The 15,041-nt window shown below is 35.4% G+C and overlaps 1 protein-coding gene across 2 annotated transcripts in view; it reads left to right on the top strand.

The window, feature by feature from the left end:
* The window catches only part of CTDP1 (CTD phosphatase subunit 1), a 97,733-nt gene that overhangs the window by 55,920 nt on the left and 26,772 nt on the right, over window positions 1-15,041 (top strand). The window contains exons 12-13 of one of the 2 annotated variants that reach the window (XM_027675999.1): window positions 7,466-7,508; window positions 8,706-8,813. In XM_027675999.1, coding sequence (XP_027531800.1) covers window positions 7,466-7,477 — 12 coding nt within the window. In that variant the 3' untranslated portion in view covers window positions 7,478-7,508; window positions 8,706-8,813. Of the gene's footprint in view, window positions 1-7,465; window positions 7,509-8,705; window positions 8,885-15,041 lie in introns of those variants that run through there. The other variant, XM_027675998.1, reaches the window with a different exon arrangement.

The following is a 15,041-nucleotide window of genomic DNA, read 5'->3' as shown; positions in this document are numbered from 1 at the left end:
CTTATCCAAAGTCTATTTCCAGCAGTTTATTCCTGCTGTCATGTACTTTTATGACTTGTGTGTTAGTGTAGACACAAACTGAAGTGGAACAGGAAAGTGGTGCAGCTAAGTAATAACCCAGCTTAAAAAAGTAGTTGAAAGTAACTAAGTTGCTGCTGTCACTGAGATGTTGCATCAGTCTAACAGTAGGATGTTTAAAGTATCAATCCTTCTGCCTTCTTTCTTCTGTTTCGCAAGACAGGAAACCATGTAGTTAAATTTAAACCTACTTATTTGTTGAAGGTGTACTAGCTCATGTTTCTGCTTGATGATGGGTGGTGTTACACAGGGGAGGAAAGAAGCCTTTGGATAAATCTAACTAAATTAATTTTCCCTTTTGTCGTTCAGTTTTGGTCGTGTAATTTCAATGTTCCTATCCTGACTCTCTGAGAAAAAGCAAATTAGAAGCTTTAAATTTGTGAAAATAAGGCTAAATTCCAGCATGCAACTTTCTCCCTATTTTTTTTTTTAATTCATAGTCTTGTTGTCTTTATTTCCATTATCATTAAAGTATCAGCTCTTTAGAGATCAGAAATGAATATTTAAAGTTTAGGATTGGTTGATTACCTATCCTAATAGAAGAAGCCATGCTATATTAAAACTCATGCTTAGAGCCCCACCAAGATCCAAACTAGTGTGTTTTCTTAAAAAAAATGCACCCTTTCAATCTCATGGCAACTCATTTAATGATGGTGACAAGAGTTTAGCATCTGTCAACAACAGCATGAGAGTTTAAAAGGATGGAGGTGAACAATTCCCGAAGGTGGGGCAGGAGGCAGCAGACACAAATTGCAATATGGATTACTTTGACTGTGTGTAATGAAAAAAATCTTTTTATCTCAAGGGTAATCAAACTTTGGAACAGGTTTCCCAGAGTGGTCCTAGATCTTCATATTTGAAGATACTCAAACCACTCGTGGACAAAGCTTTGAGTAACCTTATAGAACTGGTCTGGCTTCAAGCAGGGGGTTGGATCAGGTGACCTTCAGAAGTCCCTTCCAACTTAAATTATTCTGTGATTCTAGGTTTTTACAAACTAATTGAGTTGTCTCATCAGGTTTTTTTTAAAAAAGGATGGGATAATTTAAATAGAAAAAGCAAAATTAATATTCTGCCTAGTGAAAATGCTGAGCACTCAAATGATTTCCATTTCCTTCAAGCTTGCAAGTACTGAGCATGTTTACCAGACAAATCCTGTGATTTTTCAGCAAGGAAACGGGTACTGAAGAATGTGTAGTTCATGATTGAGTATATAAATGTATAGCTTTTTTTTTTTACTAGCTTTTGTTTCAGCAGAATGCATTTTAATTTAAATGTAGTCATCCAGGACATAAAAGAAAATCTCTAAATAAATTATATATGAAATAAATCTCATAGAAGCTTTTTTCCTAAGGTTTGGTAATATTCCTTAAACTGTTAACAGCAATTGTTTTCCAATCTATCAAAGTAGGTATAATGACACTGCGAGACTTGATATCCCAACTTGAAGCATGCGTTTATCAAAATCATGATAGTACAGAGGTAGTTTTCAGTGTATGCATATTTAAATAGAGGAAAAATAGGGGGTTTTTTTAATTATGAACAAGACTAGTTTTTGTTTTACTGATTTTGCCTGCCCAGATGAACCAGTGGTAGTTGTGATAGAGAACAGTGAAAAATGCATTTGAAGTGTTTGAGACAAAGGAGTGCTGAAGAACGTGCATAAATGCATATTATGTTACTGTAAAAATCAGAAATTTGAAAGGAGGAAAAATGTTCTAATGCCAAAGAAAAATAATAGATGAAACAGAATGTGAAAGGCAAGTTCTTCTGAGGTTACTCAGAAGAAGTGGGACTGAGTTACATCACACATTCTCCCTTAAATTTTATGTACTGAGGGACAACTTAACCTAATTCAGGCAGTTTGTCCTTCCAGTGACATTTTTGTATAAGAAAATGTTTTGTTTCAAAGTAACTTAAATTCAACCCAAATCTCTTAATACAGACTATGTGTATTGTAGGCAAGTTTAATTGTTTGCATGCATTATGTCACATCATCACCTCTTAAAAGCATGCTAAAATACCTTCTAGCTTTTTTGAAGACATAGATGGTAATATCTTGCTCCTCAGCTAGCTGTATCTAAATATTTGGGTAGTAAAAATATACATAAAAAAGCTTTTCAGTTCATTGAGGAAAAAATGAAATGCTTTCATATACAGAAGAAAAAATTAGGCTCAAAGGTAAGTTAAAAATTATTAGACTTCTCCATATTTGGAAAAAAACATTCATGATCTCAAACTATGGGGGTTCTTTTCTGTCCAGTAAGGTCATGGTGCAACCCATAGTTGTTTACAGTGACCTGAAAAGCAGTTTGCTGCTGAGGAGACAGTATTCTGTTCCCCCTTGTCAGCAGAGGATTACTTCCCTGCAAAGAACCCCAGGACAAACCTTTTCCAACTACTTGTTTTTTGTCTTACCTAAAGCCAGAACTTTTCATAAGTAATGGTCAGTAACAGGCTAAAAACACATTCTTTCTTTGAAGGGTGGCTGTAGATCATCCTCTTACGCGCTGGCCTTTAACTTATGTAGTTGGAGCCCTTTCTGGAATTTTGGCATGGATATTTTCAGCAGTCTAAGTTGAAGAATCATTGCATTTAGCAGCCAGGGAGCTCTTATTTCTGCTAGGCTATCATTATTTTAGAAATGCTGCAACGAGAGAAGCAGAGGGCTCCATAGTTGCTGCCTCCAGTGGGCTCAGGCTGTCTCTCCTTTCCATCCCAGTCATAAGCTGGTGTACAGACAAGGCAGAGTTGAAATGCTGTCCTTGTTTTTCAGTGACTCCCATCAAGTCTATCCTCCTGGATGGGTGAACAGCTGTATTCTGGCCATAGGTATTGTGGTAATTTTTACTTTATCTTGGATTTCACCATTAAAAAAAATGACAGTGTAGATTTACAGGTCGATTACTATTTAATGACCTTTTGGTAGAGGATTTCTTTTGAAAACAGAATAAAGGAAAGAAGATTAGAGTTTTGGATGGCTTTATAATCAGATAAAGCCATAGCTTCCAGGCTGCAGCAATGTCACTGACTCAGGAAGACTCTGGAGAAATCATGTATTGTCTCCCTTGAGATGTTTTCTCGTTAGAGACTTTGAATTAAGAAATTGTTGTGAATCTTACAATTAGTAACTTTTAGTCCATGTGAATTTAATTGATATTTCACAAATTGGTAGTTAGGAATGGGCTTTTTTTTTCTAGTTCCAATATCAGTAAGTGTTACTAATTTAATTGAAGATGGCAATTTTCATTATACTAATAATCATAAAATCATAGAATTGTTTGGGTTGGAAGGGACTTAAAGATCATCTAATTCCAACCTCCCTGCCATGGGCAGGGACACCTTTCACTAGACCAGGATACTCAAAGCCCCATCCAGTCTGGCCTTGAATGCTTCCAGGGATAGTATATCCACGACTTCCCTCAAGTTTCAGTGTTTCACCACCGTTACAGTAAAGAATATCTTCCTGGTATGTAATCTAAATCTAACCTGCTTCAGCTTAAAGCCATTCCCCCTTGTCCTATAATAATGTTAATGTTTTAGAAGGACTGCCTGCCTATAGTCCTTAAGTCAGCACTTGAGGCATCCTAATTACCAAGGAAGGACTACACCTCATGTTTCTTTTAGCAGTTTCAAGTTCTGGCCATAGAACTTCTTAATGTTCTTAAGAATAGTTATGAATTTTCTACTCAAATCTAGGAATTTATTTCTAGGTGGGAAATTCAAAGTTACTCAGAACTTTTCAATGGCGTTCTTTGAAGAATGAGGTCTCAATCATGAGCAAGGATACAGGATTATTATTAGTGTTGCATTTTAGTAATAATATTGGTATATAATCTCTAAGTGACATTTTATTTCATTCTAGTTGAAGTGTTAACTGCAGTAGTAAAACTCAAATGTAGTGAATCATATGGCTGTAGTCACAGTTACTGTACCTTTTCATTTGCAAAAATTAAGTGGTCAAATGAATGCAGGCAATGTGTTTGGTTTTCTTTGCTGCAGTATCTGCCTTTTAGGAGTGCATTCTATTGCCCAGGGCTGCAATTAAAAATATGTGCAGGAGTTGTAGCCAGTGCTGTCAGCAGTGTTGTGAACTCCAGCTATTGGGGCTGTATTGCCACTGCTCATTTCCCAGCAGGGTCTTAGTCCAGCCTTCAGGAACTGCAGTGGGAGCTCTTTTAAGTAACTTGCACATGGTGGGTTTTAAATTGCTGTTTTTCAAATTTGAGTGTAGGAACTTTGCTCAGCATCGAGCTAAGGCTTAAAGCTTTTTCTTCTCACATAATTGCTTTTCATCCTAAAACGGGTAGGTCATTACCAAGAGCTGCTAATATTTCTATATGCAGTTTGATAACAGTAGATGAAAACAATTCCAGACCACAAGTGCCAGGAAGCACAAGTTACAGGTTTGGTTTTGCTCTCATTCCAAAGGCCTGATTTTCAGTATAACTCAGAAATCTCTTTACTGCCTAAACTAAAAAAAGCTGTATATGGTTAATGCCCCTTCACAGAGGAAAAGGGCAATTACCTCCCACTCAAAAATATGCCACAAGAAAAGCAAGATGTGTATCATATAATGTATATAATATTTATATATAAACTTTTTCCTTACACTTACAGTTTGAGATATGTATTAAAAGAAATCTGTATTGGTCGTGTTTATGATGTAGGTATATCATCCAGAACAGGAACACTGAGAGTCAGACTTACTCAGGTAATTGAAAGAACATTAAAGGAAATGCAGTGCAGTAAAGCTAGTGAAATTTGAATTCATGCACAAAACACTTGTTGGCCTTTTTTAGTCTTGTATTTGTTTGCAGAGCATCCATTTACTCACTAATTGGATGGAGCTGGTGGTCTGCTGGCTTTTATGTTTAATAACTGCTAAGAGAGCATCATGGTCCCTGGCACCAAACACAGCAGCATTTTAAAGTATCTCTAAAGAGTACGGTGAGGTAACACTGTGTTTTACATGAAGATACCTGTAATTACTGGTGTACTTGAGTGTACATCTGATTTTCATTTTTAAGTTATTTTTTATTACTTTATATGCTGGGGGGGGAATATAAGGTATTGAAATATAGAAACCTTTTGATGCATTCAGATGGCAGATTATATTAGTTTTTGCAAGTTCGTCCTAAGATGCAATGTATTCAATGCAATCTCAAATATATGTTCAGGACGTGCAGGTTTCATGCTGAAATGGAGCTGATTTTTAGCTGTGCTTACTGTCAATACCAGTTCAATTGTTCACATTGCTATCAATGAACAGTCATTTTTGTGGCAGTAGAAACATACCTAAAGAACTCTTTGTAAATACTTAGGGGTTTTTTTTCTGGTTTTCCCTTAATTTAAATGATCAGTGGGAGCAAAGGTCTTTTTGGAAAGACTGTGGAGGGGGCAGAAATGTATGTATCTTCTGTGCAGAACTGGAGCACAAAATTTACAGCTGTTTATCAAACTTATTCCTTTTTGTAGAATTTTCTTTAATTCCAGTAAAGAATTGTTTCAGACTGTTGTACCACTTTTAAGAGAGATCACTGAAGTAGTGTTGTCCTGTTGCTAAGGTAGCTTCTCAGTTCTATTAAAACTTGGATTTTAAAGTACTTGCTAGTTGAAAAACAAGAATTGAAATTTATTCACACCTCCTTTTCTTTTTCTAATATGCCATTTGCATTACTGCTTATGTAATTGCTACTTCCAGAAAACTTAAGGCATCACTATAGGTTTCTGTGATATCCATAAATACTGTACCAAAACATTGCCTGTAACTCATCTTTTTAACAAATTGAGGTTGCTCATGACGGTTTCTTTTTTGGCATTTTCTTGGAGTGTTGATTCATTTTGAATTTGTAAACTCAACTTGTGGAGTAAAAACATTTTCCAACTGATCTGGTTTGTTAATACTACAGAAGGCTTTCACTTTCTTTTTAACAAAGATTTAAGTACTTTTCAGCTTGTAATCAGAGAATGAGACTGAAAATCTCATTGTTCTTTGGTGTTTGTGCTTTGTCAGCTGAGGACTTTTTGTGGCTTTTATAATTGGCTGTTTAAAAGAATTGTCAGACTTTTCATTCTCTTGCTGAATGGAACAATTTTGTAATTTTTAAGAGGTGAATCATTATTTTTCATTGTTAATCATTCTTGCTGGATTATAAAAGTCTTTATTTTAAAGATGGCTGCTATGGCAGTGTTTAAGCAGTAAGCATCCCCTCACTATATCTTATCAGTAAGATTTGGTGTTAGCTGGCATTTTGTTATGAAGTGTTATATATTCCATTTGTACTAATCATATAAAATCATATAAGCTGAAGTTGCAGTTGGTACTTGGTACATCAGCATTTGTCGTGTTCTGAATAAGATTAAGTTTCCTTGTTCTTTGAAGTTTAAATAAATAAGTTAGTTAGATAGATGCCTAGATAGATAGTTGGTGCTTAGATGTTAATGCACTTTTTTTACATATTAATTTTTTCAAGTGTGAAGGGCTTAAATCTCACTGCCATAATGAAAACGCGGTTTGTTTTCCATTTCTTTTGAAAATTATGGAAGATGAAGATGTAATACTTGTGTTTTTCAGCACATTTGCAGTTTAGTCAATAGGCAGAATCTGTGTATTGGGTGCCTTTCTAGTTAAACTAGTTTGTAAGGACCATTCCACGCTGTTTGCATATGCAGTGATTTTCAAAATTTGCCATATTTCTGTGATTTATATATGCATTTTATATGCCCTTTCAGAGAAATGGAACATATATGTGTAAAACTGACTTAGTAATTCTAATACTAAATGGCAATTCAGAGTTCAAATGGATAATGTTGACATTGTGCAGAATGAAAGAAAACCAGACATGGCAATAAATAGACTGCTAGTCTGTCAAAACTTCACACAAAGTAGATTTTAAAAGACTGTAAAACTTAAGTGTGAGAGGAGCATTTGTAACACTCAATGTCTATCAGCCAAACTTTGTCCTTTGAAAACTTTAACATATTTAGTAGAGAGAACGTAGTTTTAAACATAAGACTTTCCGAAAAAGTATTGCTTTTAGAATGAAGCAGTGTAATTTTAAAGACTTGCTGGAGAGGAGTTTTAGAGCTGTAGATCTGTGCTGCCATTGGGCTGTCAATTGCTGGCCATGTTGGCTACCTTGAGTGTCTCCTACCAAAACTATACAGGCAATATGTCCCTACTGTCCTGTCCCAAACTGTAATACTTAAACACTTGAGACTTTTTCTGTGCATATGACAACTTCTCCTCATAGGAAAAACATTTTTGGACCAATGTAATTTGATTTGACATAATAATTCCTACAGTTTCTACCTGAAACTGTCATCTGTGTTTAGATGCACTAAGCTGGTATGCGGTTCCATTTTTATTATGCTTTCTTTGCAGCTTTCACAGTGAAAGAGTTGGGCATTGGACAGCAATATTTCAGGTAGTGAAAATGTACCAAAACAAGGGCAAATAGAAGAACAGCTTTAACTGTAGACCTAAGAAGCTTGCAAGTTACTTTTCATTTTGTGTAGAAATCATTCCAGACAAGGATAGTATAGCCTGGATTTTTAAATCCAGTACTAGCTTGAGTTGTAGAACTCTGAAACAAATAGATATTTGAAGAAATAGTTTTTCACAAGTATACCTTGTAATGAGTTTGATAAACAGAGGGCAACTTTGACTCTTGGTCCATGTTCATATGCAGAGTTTTTCTTCTTGATAAAGCAGGTGTGGATTGCTGAGAACAGAGTAATTGTGAAGCAAATTTTATGCTGAGATAAGCTGCTTCTAAGAAAAATTCTTAAATATCAGTAGAGAAATACTCACACATAGCTTGTTTCCATGTCTTCTGCCATTCACAAAAATAGACTGTGAGAACTTCACCTGTGTTTTCTCGTGGTTTTGTCTCTTTCTGAAGGTTGAATGCTAACTCAAAGAGAATATAACCTTTCGAAGCTCATCAGGGTGGCTCATGAGTATGATTTGCTTTCAGTGATGGTTTCAGCAGATCCAGACCTGTCAGAACAAATTTGTATGTTTTTAGAGGATTATCAAATCTTATGCTAACTTTTCAGAAGCAAAGGCCAAACAATTACTTAACTAAATATATAAACCTTTTGCTAGATTTGCCCTTATTAATTAGCACAAGCAGACAATCTGTTTAAAATGGAGTTTGTCCATTGTTTCATTTATACTGTATTATTTAGGAATAGACTTCTTTAAAGTTATATGTGCATCAAGGAATAGCTGTAAATGTAAGAATACTTACTAGAGATTTTAATATGCCCAAATGATTCTATATGTTATGATAATATAAAATTTATGTAATAGAAAATATGCATCAATATGTTAACAATAGTATAAAACATCTGTCTCTTTAATTTCAGAAGACAGCACTCCTTTTATAATAGTTTCTTGTGTGACTATATCATGTATGTGTATAGATGTATTTGTCTTAAGCTAAGCATAAAATGAATATATTCCATTTGAACAGAATATTGCCAGAGTTGTTACAAGGGGAAGACCAAGGAAAGTTGAAGCATATTCTTAATGATTAATAAAGAGCAACCCAATTATTACGAAAGATCAATACAGAGTAGTTTGTTAGAAGATTCACTGACTCTCTGCTCTTTGGCAGGTGGATGACATCTTAGGAGAAGGCAGTGATGAAAGTGATAGTGAAAAAAAAAAGCCAGAAGAGGAAGGTGAAAAACCTCAAACTAGTGCAACAGAGACTCTAGGAAGGAAAACAGATCAGAGACCTGGATCATCATCATCATCATCAAGTGAAAGAAGCTTAACAGGCAGTATACCCAGGTATGAATTTTTCAAATATAAGAAGCAGCATTAATGTTTTGTTGTGTTTGGGCACTATTCAGCATGCTTTTCGACAGTCCAATCTGTCGTTAACCTCTGTATATAAGTAACTTTTTCTTGTAATTCTGAAATTGTCACACTTATTTCTGCAATGTTTTGGAATTGATTTAAGGAAGTCATCTCAGTAAATGTCTGTTGAGAACCAGCCTGTTCAGAAGGAACTGAAGTCTACTCAACTGTGCTTATTTTAAAGTAGTCTTGATCCTGTGTCAGATATAGGACTGTGTCCTCTGCAGTGTTACTTTAAGTAAAATAAAGCATGGTTTTGGGAAGCTATGGTTTTTTTCATCCTGAGTTTTTTAGATACTTTTATATGTGTCATTGATAACAATGAGGTTCTTGAGATGCTTCTCTACTCAGAAAGAAATTTAAACTTGCTAGTCTGTTCTTCAAAATTGATTTTAGTGTCCCAGCACTGACTGTTGAATGATGTCTGTCAACCAATTTGCTAGTGAACTAGAGCTTAATATAAGTGCTTCTTTTAATTACGTTAATGAATAGTTCTGAATTTACAGCCTGTTACTTGTTCTTAAGCCTAACAATTTAGAATAAGATGAAGATTATAGCATTTTTAATTTAGAATTGCTGGAGTCATCATCCCATACCACGAGGTGCTGAAAGTGCAAACATGACTCAGATGTGTGTTATATTCCTTTCTGCTCTCTAACCGAACTCTGTTACCAACCGTAAGAATTTAAGCTCTAATAGTTTTTCCTTAATGAGGTTAATGTAAGTAGTAGGACTTAAGTGACTTATTTACATTATTTTAACTTTTCTGAGCTTTGTTCTAGCACACAAAGAAGGTATGAGAAAGACTGCAAAAACTGCCACAGAATGCTATATATAAAGATTTATGAGGAGATTTTGATTGGGGTAGCAATGTTTCTGTGTGTCAGGGGTTTATTGGAGAAGGAGCTACATGGGAAGCTTGCACAGCCTTTTAGTTTATTGTGGGTCTTTCCGATGATTGTTCTTCAGAAAAAGTCAGTCTAAAGGTATGAGAATTTAATTTGTCTCAAATGGATAGAAGAAAAATTCTCTCCTAAATAGAGATTGGAAGAGGAAGCAAGCAGGTGATGAATGTTTTTAGAATGTAATTTGAAGCAGCGAGTCGTGGTGGTGGCATGTCACTGTTAATTCATGACAGTATTACTGTCACGTTTCATTGTGTAGAAAATACATCCATTTCTAAAAACCAAAGGAAAAAAAGAATCCTATTAAGGAATATTGCTAAATACTATTCTCTATGTATGGTGTAAAAAGGTAATTACAAATGTACTTGCTCTAACTTGTATTCTATATACAGGACAGATTGTAAGTAAGCTTGGCAACACTTCTTCACTCAGAAGCTCTGTAGACATAGTAGTGTTATTCCTGGGATAAAGTCTTTGAGCAGCTTCTTAAGTAACTTTTCTATTTTTGACCTTTCAAGAACTTCCTTGTCAGTTTGTTAAATTGCATCCAGGATTGAGCCTGAATGATGTGCTGGAAAATATACAAAGTGCTGGTTCAGATGCTAACCCAGTGTCTACTAGGCAGGAAATTCTGCTTGATAAGAAAGGAGCCAGTCATCCCAATTACATTTTAAGTTTGAAGCTTTAAATTGATGTTTTCATGGTCAGTCAGTGTTGTATCTGCTAAAGAGATACCGTACAGGAAGGGTAATGTAACAGTCTCTGAAAAACAAAAGATGAACAAGAGAAAAACAGTCCAGATACGATCCAGTACTCCTGTGTTCTGGCTCAGCTCATTCCTAGCAGAGATGAGGTCTGCAGAGGCTGTATCAGGTTTCTGATAAGCATTGTTCCATTGTACCTCTCCAGTAGCTACTGGCACTGGAACCACAGCGCTTATAAGACAAAATCTAGCACTTAAGTTTAATGTTAGTCTTCAGTCTTGATATCTACAGAATACCTTGATCATTTCTCTGATTGGGGCCACTTTTGAAGTTCTCAAGCATGGAGGAAAAAAGTAATCTTTGGGAAAACTTATAGCTACGAGGGGAGGGGAAATGCAGTATTTTTCCTATATCCTTTGCTAGTTGGTAATCAAGGAAAATTGAACTCAGAGCCTCAGAAGTCCCTCAACTGTCTTTTCTGTGCCCATTTACTAGACTGTTAAAAACAACGGTGATATTCTGATTCCTAAGTGTTTTCTTTCAAATATAATACAACATGTAAGGAGTGACTTCCTTACAACAGTCACTCTTCTAGAAGACAGAAATTATAGTTTTCCTTTCTTCTTAGTGACAGAAAAGACTACTGCAAACTCCTGTGCAAAGTTTTGTTGGTGACATCTTTCATCTTAATTGAGCCAGTACATTCACTGTCACTGTAACTTTATTCCAGTTCCAGTCTTTAGACACTCTGTTTCGAGAATCTCAGGATTTGAGTTTTTACAGCTCAGTGCTTCCCAGGCTGTCAAACTTACATTTGTTATAGTCTGGGATTTTTTTCAAAAACAATTTCAGTGACAAACTATCCAAAATATATTAAGGAACTAACTGGTATATGGCCAAAGGCTTGTTGACAGTACCTTTAATAGCCAACAGCACATCTCAAATATGGCTGATGAAATATTTGTAGAAATTCAAGCATTCTTCCAAAGAATGATGGTTCATCTGTTTTCTTACCCAAGCAACTCATTGCATTGTTTCACAAGTAAAGTTGTTATTACACTGTATATTCTTCCAGAATTCCTCTCTAGATGATGTGAGTATACTGTTGTTTTGATGTAGAAAAGCTGAAGATCTAAATTTACTGATATTGATGGTTTAAACTCATCCTTTCCTGCTTCCTGGATCATTTGTTGCATCAGCATCATCAAGTAATCTGTCTGTTAAAAAGCTTCTGAGTAAGGTCACCCTAGAAAAAATACATTGTGTGAAATTAATTTTAAGAATTAAATAAATCTTTCATTAGCTCCTTTCCCTTGGAGTAGATTTTATTTAAGGGGACACTCAGTGATGGCTAACTGCAGAATGAAAGGGGATCAAAATTTCTGTATGTGGAGAGTGCTTGGATGTTCCAGAAAACATTAGCTTTGATTCCAGAGTGAACAAAAAAAAAAAAGGTAAACAATTATTTGCTGTTGCAGATAGTTGGAAAATTTTGTCTGAAGAAAATTGAACTTTATTTTGCTCTCATTGATAAAGCTTCTCCCAAGTAATCGCTTCAGAGTTTGATTCTCTGTGATATGGGGTCATTCTAAACTACTCACGTTTCTGGAGCATTAGAGTTTTGCCATGCGTAATAGTGAGGCACTTTTGAAAATCTCCCATTCAGACTCCCCCTGTAAGAACAGGAGATTATTACTGTTGAAATTGGCCAGAACTGGAGTATCAGCTCATTTCTAGAACTGCACCATGGTTTTGGCTGTGGGCCTGCCATGCTGTGGGATTACAGATGAAAACGTCTCATTTTAAAGACTGTGTTCCCTCAAAGCTTATTACATCTATCTTTGTGTTGCAGAGGCAGCACTTCAGTTAAGTGTTGGTGAATTAGGTTGAATCTTGCAGCTTGGTTAAGGGGTTTAAGATCTCTGCATAGAGTTAAGATTGCTGGAAAACTACAGGAAGCAAATACAGCCCATGTATTGATTTTGGCAATGATATAATGAATCCCAAATCAATCAAAGTATGTTTGATAGGAGCACCAGCTCACTGTTGTTCCTTAATGTAATTTGGTAAATAAATGTAGTTTTCCTACTCAAATATTGCATTTTAATGAGCGTCTCCCTCCATTTTAGTGAGATCCGGTATGTCTCCTTAACAAAGGAGGAAACCCACTCAGCCTTTGAAGAGTATGTATAATTATTGAGTAGGTAAAAAAACAGACCTAAACTCTAAAAAATTAGAGATCCTTGACAGGTAACCACCTCCTCTCCCAGTTGTGGGAAAGGCTGGTTTGCCCTAAGAATTTGCAGTGATAAGTGATATTTGTCAGCTTGAAGGTGCTTCCCTAGAAATCCCTTTTCTTAAGGTGGAGCAAGTAAAGGAAGCTCAATATAGATGGTGTGATGTCTCTGATTTTATAAATTTTTACACTTATGAAGATTCAAGTCTGTTTCACAGAGAGCAGCCCAAATTTGTCTCTCATGATTCATCTAGTTCCTGTAAGTTCAGTCTAATTCAACATTCCAAATTAAACATCTGGGAGAAGAAAACATGCTTCAGGTAATAACACAATGTGGTTAATATTTTTTTCATAACAGAACAAAATTCTGACTGGATTTTTTTGCAAGGTTGCCACAATTACTTTTTTCTTGGGTTTAAAACTTATATAGGGAGTAAAACACCTGGACTGGTCAGTGTATTTCGAGTCTGTACAGTACTCTTGTGAAGAGTGTAAAAGGCTATTCAAAGGGGTATTTTGAGGCATTAAGAACTGAAACTTCCACCGACTTCATTTTTCTCAAAACTATTGATTGCATTCAATTTCCAAAGTGGAAATTTTTGTTCTTTCCTCATGGCACAAATTTTTCTTGTTGTAACAACTGTTTTCATAGTTAGAGCAAGTTAGGAGTATGTTTAAATCACTGAATTTCTTACATTTCTGACAGTTTGGAAGTAAATGGACTCCTTGATATAGTCCACATAAGCAATTAAAAAATTACTGCAGTTTCAGTTAGGTTTTCTTCCCAGAAGCAATTGTGAAATTCTCCAGACTGAAATTCATGATCAGCTTCTAAAGACAAGCACTCCTGTTGGCAGCACATCTTGCTGTTTTCACATGAGCCGGCTGTTCTGCAAAACTTTAATGTCATTTCTGTTTGGAAGTGATTTTGATGAAGACTCTAAAATGGAAGAGGACTGGGCATGCAAAGCATAATTTGCTTCTGTACTTAAATATCATTATTGAATTAGAGTCTACTGTAAACATTAAATGTAAGTTTTCATTTAGGAATGGGTTTACTTGAAAGCTGTTGTGTTACCCAAAATTTCCACATGAGAAAATCAATACTGGGATAATAAAAGCTTTTTTAAGCCATTTTAATTAATATTTTTTCCTCTAAAAGTGATTTTTTTTTTAACTGCGTCTAGTCCCAAGTATTCTACCCTCTGTGCTGTGTTGAATCAACAAGTTCCTTTCACTGTTTGCCAGCTAGAAAAGAACCTGTAGATCCAGGTTCTAGAGGATTGAATAAATGGAAACAAACAAAAAAAAAATTCAGAAGGCATTGTTAGATCCTTATTATTAAGCCATAAAATCAAAACCACACAGGAAATGAGTGTTTGTATTTTATACTTTGCTTTTTTCCTTAACACAGAAATATTTTTGAGTTTATGTATATACATTTTCTCATAAAGAAAATTTGATGTTGAAGTATCTATACTGTATCTCCTCCCTTTTTCACCCCACTTATTCACACTGTTTTGCTAGTATGTTAGAATCAGCGTATATTCTCAGAATATTCCTAATTATTTAGGCTTGTAATGAAATGCTTATGGTTATAAAATGTAACTGCTGATGTGCATACAGTTGTCTTGTAAAAATGTATTGTAGTGGTGTGAGGAGGTAGCAAAGAGCAACTGCATAATTATTAAACTGCAGCCTGGTAAAGGTTTTGTGGGGTTCTCTTTTCATGTGGGGTAAATACTTAAAATACTTATCCAACCCAAACTTTTTGCTGTTGTACCAAGTAGAAATCACACTGCTGTAGCACCTACGAGCCTATTAAATTTGAGGTCCTTTTGGGCTTACTTAGATTAAAAGGGCTAAAAAACAAACTAGGCAGAATGAAGGGTTTGGCAAGTGGTAAGCTGTTGTGGTGGAAGACATTTGTCTTTGCAGAAATGGTCTTTTGGTAAACAATTTAATAGGTGGGATCGGTAGCATTAAGTTGCCTGACACTACCTTCTTGCATAACTCCATTTTAATGGCATCTAAGTTTGCCAGACAAACTGTTAGAGCTAAAATACTTTCAGGCTTGCTCTGTGCTTTACACTTCATTGCTTTTGGAAGAATTGAGTAAAAAAGATTCAGCCATTTAAGCTGGGGGGGACAAAGTTTAATATGAAAGGAGAAGAAAAAAAAATACTAGCTTTGCTGTACTGAAAAAAAAATAAGATGTGCATGGCTTGATAACTCTTGATTTT

This window comes from Neopelma chrysocephalum, unplaced genomic scaffold (genome assembly GCF_003984885.1).
Source record: "Neopelma chrysocephalum unplaced genomic scaffold, ASM398488v2 Primary Assembly neopelma1_26, whole genome shotgun sequence".
NCBI classification, from domain to species: Eukaryota; Metazoa; Chordata; class Aves; order Passeriformes; family Pipridae; genus Neopelma; species Neopelma chrysocephalum.
Note: the sequence above shows the minus strand (reverse complement) of the source record. Positions and strands in the feature narration are given on the sequence as shown.